At 46.5% G+C, this 9,031-nt stretch overlaps 1 protein-coding gene across 1 annotated transcript; it reads right to left on the reverse strand.

Moving 5' to 3' along the window:
• Positions 1-4,737: 4,737 nt before the first annotated feature.
• Positions 4,738-8,077, reverse strand: LOC123160450 (uncharacterized). Its single transcript, XM_044578267.1, has 6 exons — positions 7,318-8,077; positions 6,976-7,167; positions 6,625-6,777; positions 6,250-6,387; positions 5,993-6,124; positions 4,738-5,056 (listed from the first exon to the last, which is right to left on the reverse strand). Exons 1-5 carry the CDS (start codon positions 7,724-7,726, stop codon positions 6,000-6,002), a joined length of 1,017 nt encoding a protein of 338 aa, XP_044434202.1. The 5' UTR covers positions 7,727-8,077; the 3' UTR covers positions 4,738-5,056; positions 5,993-5,999.
• Between the last annotated feature and the right edge of the window lie 954 nt (positions 8,078-9,031).

Here is a 9,031-nt window from a genome sequence, read left to right on the forward strand (position 1 = left end):
TATCGGCTTTCGCTTGAGGACAAGCGAGGTCTAAGCTTGGGGGAGTTGGTGCATCCATTTTTCATCATGTTTTCCTACTGTTATATATAGGGTTTTATGCTTTACAACACTTTGCGGAGTAATTATAATGCCTTTTCTCTCATAATATGCAAGGTTTACAGAAAGAGGTAGAATGCCGACGGCTGGAATTCTGGACCTGGAAAGCTATGTCAATGATACATATTCTACACATCTTCAAATGAGCTGAAATTTTACGGGGAATTATTTTGGAATAAATAAAAAATACTGGAGAAAAGAACTACTAGAGGGGGGCATCCAGGTGGCCACGAGACACCAGGGCGCGCCAGACCCTCCAGGCGCGCCCTGGTGGGTAGTAGGCACCATGGCCCACCTCTGGTACCCATCTTCTGGTATATAAGGTCTTTTGACCTAGAAAAACTAAGGAGGGGACTTTCGGGACCAAGCGCCGCCGTCTCAAGACAGGACTTGGGCAGGAGCACTTTTGCCCTCCGATGGAGCGATTCTGCCGGCGGGACTTCCCTCTCGGAGGGTGAAATCGAAGTCATCGTCATCACCAACAACCCTCTCATCTTTGGGAGGCCAATCTTCATCAACATCTTCAACAACACCATCTCATGTCAAAACTCTAGTTCATCTCTTGTGTTCAATCTTTGTACCGGAACCTCAGATTGGTACTTGTGGGTGACTAGTAGTGTTGATTACATCTTGTAGTTGATGCTAGACGGTTTACTTGGTGGAAGATTATATGTTCAGATCCGTTATGCTATTTAATATCCCTCTGATCTTCAGCATGAATATTATTTTTGAGTAGTTGCCTTTGTTCTCGAGGTCACGAGAGAAGTCATGTTGCAAGTAATCATGTGAATTTGATATGTGTTTGATATTTTGATGATATATATGTTGTGATTCCCTTAGTGGTATTATGTGAACGTCAACTACATGACACTTCACCATATTTGGGCCTAAGGGATTGCATTGTGAACTAGTTATTAGATGATGGGTTGCTAGAGTGACAAAAGCTTAAACCCTAGTTTATGCGCTATTTCGTAGGGGTCAAATTTGGATCCATATGTTTAATGCTATGGTTATATTGTTATCTTAACTCTTCTTTCGTAGTTGCGGATGCTTGCAAGGGGGTTAATCATAAGTGGGAGGCTTGTTCAAGTAAGAATAGCACCCAAGCACCGGTCCACCCACATATCAAATTATCAAAGTAGTGAACGCGAATAAAACCAACATGATGAAAGTGACTAGATGAAATTCCCGTGTGATCTCAAGAACGCTTTGCTTATTATCAGAGACCGTTCCATCCCGTCCTTTGCTACAAAAAGGATTGGGCTATCTTACTACACTTTATTTACTGTTACCGTTACTTGCTCGTTACAAATTATCTTACTATCAAACTACTTGTTACCGACAATTTCAGTGCGTGCAGAAATTACCTTGCTGAAAACCGCTTGTCATTTCCTTCTGCTCCTCGCTGGGTTCGACACTCTTACTTATCAAAAGGACTACGATTGATCCCCTATACTTGTGGGTCATCAGGCCTCGGGCCTACAAAATCAAACGCTTGAGATTGGTGCCTGAGTCAAGCAGGTTTTTATGGAAGCCAACCAAACAACCCCTAGAAGCTGACGGAGCCGCTATTTGGTGACCAAACAAACACACCCTAGGTGTTGGTGAAAAATGAAAGGTTGGAGTTAGATATTGTTGGTGCATGTTGATGTGTTTTTTACAGGAAAGTATACTTTATTAATCAAAGGATAAATGCATCGTCTGCTAATAGATTTACAATGAAATCAGACGGGGCGTCAATCCAACGAGATGGATTATGGACATGTCCCCGTCTAGCCAGCTCATGAGCTACATAGTTTGACTGTCTAATACAATGCTCAATAGTAAACCTCCCAAAATCTTGGAGATAACTACGACATTCATCAAACTCTGGCGCTGCCACCATAGAATAGCCTCCATTGAGTCTAAGTGCATCCACCACCATGATATTACCCGATCTTACCACCACATTATGGCATCCTGTATCTCTTGCTAACTTCAGTCCTTCAAGCAAAGTTGCCGCTCCTGCTGTACAAACATCAGCTACATGTTCTAATCTCGCTGTGGATGCAGACATGAAAGATCCTCGGTGATCACGGATAACCGCACCACATGACCCTGCATAATCACCTTCTATAAACGAAGCATCGACATTTAGGACTGCTTGTCCTTCTAAGAACGCCGGCCATCTATTCATCTTGGGTGTAGTTTTGTTTGTGCTCCGTTGACATAGTTGAGTGCTAGGGCTACCACCGCCGGAGCTGTTCGTTTCGGAGACAAAATCTCTCCCCCTCGCACAAACTGTCTTCGTTGCCACCATAGAAACCAGCAGACCGTGGTTATAAGCTCTAGTAGCTCAAGCACTCAGAATATTGTTTTCGGTAAGAATTATCATAGAGAATGAACTCTACAACTGTTGAGCCTTCTCAATCCTTGAGAGAAGAAAAGTTGATATCAGCTGCAATTCCCAGAGCTTCCCGCACTAATTGTGATCTTACATATTTAAACAACATATGGGTTAAGTCCTCCGCTCCTTCTGTACAATACGGACATTGGGATAAATTTCCCACATGACAGTTCATTAAAGTACTCCGACATGGGACTCCATTGTGCAAGCATCTCCATATAAATTTTTTAACTTTTGCTGGTACTTTCAAATTCCATAGCTTTTTCCAAACTAGGTGGGGGGCCATGGACGAGTGAACCAGGCCACTATCCTGTGTGTCATAACACACTTCCCATTTGCTTATAATAGGCAGAGCACACTGAAAAAACACCACTTTTAGTGAGGTGCCATGCAACATAGTCCTCTGTCTCCACCTGAAATAATGGAATTTGTTTTCTTAAGGAGGATTACCCCCGTCTCTGCATCTGGACAATTGATGCAACCATTTTATTAATTATTCACAAAGACCTTACAAAATAGTACATCAGGTAGCCTGAAGCCACCATCTTAGCAACATCTATCGCTACTCCTATCCACCTGATGAAGGGGTGCCGATAGTCCAAGCCTAATACCAAACAGACATCGGACAAATGCTTAAGATCTAAAGCCAAAGGCCCCAACCAAGCCACATACCTGGTTTGGGGCACAAACTGGTCCGACGCACTCTCATGTATCGTCGTCGCCCTCTTCCAGCAATCCATCTTCAAAGCAGAACCCAACGCACCGACCTTGCCAGGCCTCTCTGCCATCGACGCCACCATGACGCCGGACGACATCCTCCTGCGCGAGTCCATCTCGGCACATCGGGCACGAAATCTCCACAGCGCCACACCACCGAGTTCTGCCCCCCATCAATGCGAATGATGAAGCACTGCTCCACCAAAGAATACATCCTATGGTCCCTCGAGCCTGTTAACACCTCCAAGAATAGCGTCACCAAGGGGGAGACGACACAATTGCGCCGCCGTCATCCGGTCTACTGATCTAGGGTTTCCCCCAGAGGTGACAGATAGTGGCCTTGAACTTCTCCTTGGCGATGCCTTCAAGAAGGGAGCGCCGCCACCGTCAGCCTTGGCAACAAGCCGAAGGTAGGTTTTCACCTAGATCTGTTTGAATAGCCTCCATCAAGCATCTCGTGCACGGATCGCCGCCATCATTGTCGGGGCCGAACAAAGAGTCCAGGCCGCCGCTGCCGGACTGTCCACGACACCACCATTTTGCCTAAGCCCGCGCCGTCAGGCCCACCATGCCCACCTATAGACGTCCATCAGGATCGCCGGCCCGCCCAGCCCATTTGGGCAAGGCGAGACCGGGGATCACATGACTGACATGCAGCCAACGATGGCCCAACTGTACGGAAAAAAATTATATGAGATCAGGTCTCACGGTTAGCAGGTGAGACCCATCCTGATAGATGACACGTGGCATTTACAAATCACAAAGCATCTAATCTCTCTCCCCCTGATTTTAAGTGGGGGGGGGGGGGGTGGAAGATGCTTTGTGATTTGTAAATGCCACGTGTCATTCATCAGGATAGGTCTCGCATGAGACCTGGTCTCATAGAATGCTGCCCTGGTCGACGCCCGTGCGTGCTGCAGAAACGCTTCATGCCGTCATCGCCATCGTCAACGCAGCCACCAGCCCTCCAGAAAGGAAAGGACGGAGGAATCAATAGCAGCCACCAGCCCTCCTACGGCGACCTACCTTTCGTCCTCACGCCGCTGCGTAGTACTACGTGTGAAGTGAATGAACCTAAATGAACACGCGATCACATCATCAGCAACGCACACATCAAGAATCTCTTCACAGTCAAATCAAAAGAAACGGGAGCTCCTCCGAGTCTCCCGCCCCACGCAGTACGCCTCAGAATTCCAGGCTCTCATCTCAGTGCCAGGACAGGACTTGTGGTTCTCCACTCTGTACACAGTTTTCTTCTCCTCCCGTGCCGTAATGGCCGCTGAGTTGCTGACCCCGATGGCTCCATCACCATGACACACATCTTCCAGAAGGGAAAACGACTCCATTAGCGCAACCAGCTTTCCCCAACCAGGAAGAGCGGCTCATTCATATTACACTTGTCAAACAGCTGATCTCATAATGAGCCGCCCCTCGTCGGTTGATCAAGACGACGGCGACGGCAACGGCCAAAAATGATTTGGACAATATACATGAGCGCGGGCACCCAGTGCCAACAAACATCCGCAAGAACACCGGTGGAAGGGGGCAAAACATGCTTAATGCCGATATATGTATTACAAAAGAATATGACTACTATACGTATTCGGGCAATACCTTACACTGGCCTACATATGCAAACTCATTAATCTGGTATGAACACCATGAAGAATATATGTATAGTATGGATGTAGAAAAATATACACGCAAGCACCGGGAAGACGGAGCCGCTGCAGCCAAACTACAAAATGAGCCGGACAAGACACAGCTACTACTTACTGCAACTTAAAAAGGCTAATGTCGCGAGCATCACTTATTTTTCACCATCGTCATCTGGAGGAGAAGCGGTATCTTGACAGCCTGGCAGCACGAAAGGAGGCGGGTGTCACCAAAAAAAGGACGTCTCAACCAAAATGTTGATCGAAGCAGATAATAAAACAAGGCGTGTGCTATGTATGTTCTTATTGCTGTTGACATTAATGTACAATGTATGTATAATTTCATTGGAAGTTTGTACCTAGATGCAACCACCACAATGCCTGGGCTACTTATGCTTATTGCTGTCCACATCATCTGAAATAATGTTTATTGTTCTCAGAAGTTTGTTTTCGTATCCAACTACCACGATGTATGGGCTGCTAATGTTCATAGTTGTTGACATTATTCAAAATAATATTTATTTTTCTCAGATGTATGTTTTCATGCCTAACTATGACGATGCATTAGAAGAAAAAAATCAGATAACACACTGAGATTGATTGAATTGACTTCATAAAGAAAAGTAGGGTTGTTTTGGGGGTTGCTATACAAAAGATACAGACGATCGACTCAGTATGAGTAATTCATAGGAAAGTTCAAAGCTGGACAAAAGAAAAATCAGATAAAGTGGGTGTAGACGAACTAACTAAGTTCTACAATAAAATCAGATAAAGTAGGTGTAGATGATCGAACGAAGTTCTACTACTAGGCCACATTCAATGTGGAGGAAAGGGAATCTGGATTCATAACAAGAACATGTATGTCTACTGATCTCCTCAAACCATTTTTTCAACTCCATAAAGGGTGGACCATGTCAAAAGGAATTTGGGCAGTGGACATTTTACAACCACCAAACTTTAACCCACCGGGTATTCAAACTAAAGGGTGAACTCTGTCAAAATGACTAAGCGTGTTGAAAATGCAACTAGGAAACCATGGCTTGATAAAAAAAAACGGAGAACTAGTAAGATAACTTCAATTCACGCAAAAGATTAATTATTCTTTCACAATAAAGAATGAACATACGAATGACATTACCTTGTCTCTATCTGTTGCCATTTCTTTTGCAATATTCTCCACATTTATGATACGGATTGGATGCATTGACACAATCAGGATTGATTTCTCCTGTTAGCTCTGATTTCATGACAGCCTTTCCCTTTCTTGAGTCTGAAAATAAACAGATATACAGAAAACCATAAAATATGGTTGTCAAGTGGACCTTAAACCAAAGCCTCACATCCATGCATACATACACACACCATTAGCAGGTTCAGGTAACTAAAAGAACACACCTGGCTTGCTTGTAGGTGTTGGTGGCGCTTCGTTCAAATGATCGAAACAGTACTGGGCGCATATATGAAACGGATTGCCCGCATTTGGGCACCTCGGATCGACCTTCCAATTTTGCACCACGGCGCCATCCTTCCCACCTGCAAGGGCACTGATGTCAGTTACAACAATAAAAGCCGAAATGCGACGATTAAACGGAACTTAATTGAGCATCTGCAGCCAGAAAGAATGAAATCTCATATGAGAATCACCAGAACTGTTACTGAAACGTAGACATTATAATTCAGCATACCGTGGCGATCCCACTGATCCCACAAATTAAGACAAAGCAAATCCATATGAGGAGAGGAAGCCCGGTAGTAGTATATTTGTTCTACCTTTCCTGCGTGGCGACTTCTTATCGGCTTTCTTCTGCTTCTCCAGTTCCTTCATCTTGGTGGTACAATGCTCTCCACATTCATGAAAAGGGTTGCCGGCATTCGGGCATTTTGGATCCGCCTTCTTGCTGCCCCCGGACTTGACGCTGCCATCTGCACGCAATCAACCGAGAGACACGGTGAATATGAGAACAAACGTCGACTCGAGATGCCAACTACTCCCTTCTTAAAGAAATATAAGAGCATAAGATCACTAAAGTAGTGATCTAAACGCTCTTATATTAGTTTACAGAGGGAGAAGCACATAGATAGATGCAAGCAGGCCAGGAGCAAGTGAAACAAAGGAACAACCTTCCGAAGAGGAGGTGGAGCGACCGGAGTGGCGGGAGAAGAGGGAAATGGGGGATTTGCCACCCTCCGACGAGCGGCCGCCCTCGACCATCTTGGCGAGGCAGTGGTTGGTGCAGACGTGGAACGGGTTGGGCGCGTTGGGGCACCGGGGATCCACCTTCTTGCCTTCTCCGTCCGAGGAGCCTTCACGCACTGCAGCAGCGGTAGCATGACCAAAAAAATTCAGTTTTTTATCGTTCGCAATTGGTCAATTTCATACTAGTATGAACAGTGCTGCTTCTACGACAACTATCTATCATTAAGAATTTGGGGATGGAAAGGGAAGGGGGGTTGGTTGCTCACGGAAGACGTAGAGGGGGAGGCCGCCGCCGGAGCCGCCGGCCCTGTCGCGGCGGCGCGTCCTGGGCTGCAGGTCGCCGTCGCTGTGCGTCCTCCCGTTCTGGCCCCCGAGGCCCGGCGGCAGCGGAGGCGACTTCACCGCCGGGGGCGCGACGGGGCAGTAGTCGGCGCAGCGGTGGAAGGGGTTGTCGGCGTTGGGGCAGTCCGGGTTGACCGCCTGCTGCCTCGCCCCTCCCGCTCCGTCGCCGCGCGGTCCGGTCCCGTTCTGCACCGCGCGGCCAGGCGGCGGCGGCGCCGCCGGTGACTTGCCCGCGGGGGCGGCGACGGGGCAGTACTCGGCGCAGCGGTGGAAAGGGTTGGCGGCGTTGGGGCAGGACGGGTTGACCGCCCGCCCTCTGGCGTCCTCGGTCATCCTAAACCGGCCGGCGGCAACCTACCCACAACCTCCGGCAAGAACCAACCGCGGCGACGCAGAGCAGCAGGATTCTTGACGCGTATGCAAGAAGACGCCGCGGACGATTTAAAGGGCGGAGTTTGGGGTCGGAACCGCGGCGAGGGGGAGGAGGAAGACTCGAGGGGCTTGGCTTCCTTTTGTGTTGGAACTTTGGACCGGAGACGAGGGAACTTTGGACCGGAGACGAGGGAAGATTAAACGAAGGGAGGTGGAGACTCTTGGGGTGATGAAGGTGGGGAGGAGGAGGAGGAGGAGGCCGAAGGGGTCCAATCTGGTGTGGTAGTGGTAGCTGCGGTCCAACCTGATGGTCCGTTTCCACGTCTCTTTCTCTCTGCTCCTTCTTCGTCGTCGTCGTGTTCCTTTTTCTTTTCTGTTTGTAAGTTTGTCTTTGTGTTTGCTAAAATATTCTACTACCACTGTCAAGCCGTGGCTATAAAACAAGAAGGAGCCACGTCATCCGACTTCATGGTTGACCAACTGATCCCGTTCACCACCCGCAAAATCTTGTTTTTTAACACACCACTGATGCCGGTAAAGTCGTCACAGACGGTTTGTAGTGGATGGAAACATCTCCTTCAACTAGATGCACATCACCAGAAGGACTAGAATAAATCCAGTAAATTGTGAGCATCAGTGTCGAAGGACTTGAACTTTCATGGTCCGATGATACTAGTGTCCTTCTAAACATCCAACCATAAATTGGTTCGCGCCATAAAATCTTGTTGATGTGTGAATGTGTGATCTCAATAACTTGATCAAACCACATCATGCGTATAAACTTCTCCTTTTTGTGAAATCATGCTTATAAGCGTGTGTGTGTGCGCGCGCGTTTTGGTGTTTTGCGAACACGTGCTCATAAGCTTTTTTTCTTTTTGCGAATACATGCTTACTATTCTCTCTATTTCTAAATATAAGTCTTTTAGATATTTCAATAAGGCACTACATACGAAGCAAAATGAATGAATTTACACTCTAAATATGTTTGTATACATTTATATGTAGTTTATATTGAAATCTCTAAAAAGGCTCATATTTAGAAAACAGAGGGAGTAGCTAATTATACATGTGTTGGAACGAGAACATATATATTATAGTGATTCAACATCAATCTTGTTTGACATATACCTTATACTCATCGTATTCTAGATTTTGGTATGACCTAATTTAATTCTAGTATGGCTGGGGAACGAAGGGAAAGTTTTGATTTATTTGTGGTTTTAGTAAGATTTGATTTGATTCAATTATGAGTAGAGAAATACAAAG

This window comes from Triticum aestivum, chromosome 7B (genome assembly GCF_018294505.1).
Source record: "Triticum aestivum cultivar Chinese Spring chromosome 7B, IWGSC CS RefSeq v2.1, whole genome shotgun sequence".
NCBI classification, from domain to species: domain Eukaryota; kingdom Viridiplantae; phylum Streptophyta; class Magnoliopsida; order Poales; family Poaceae; genus Triticum; species Triticum aestivum.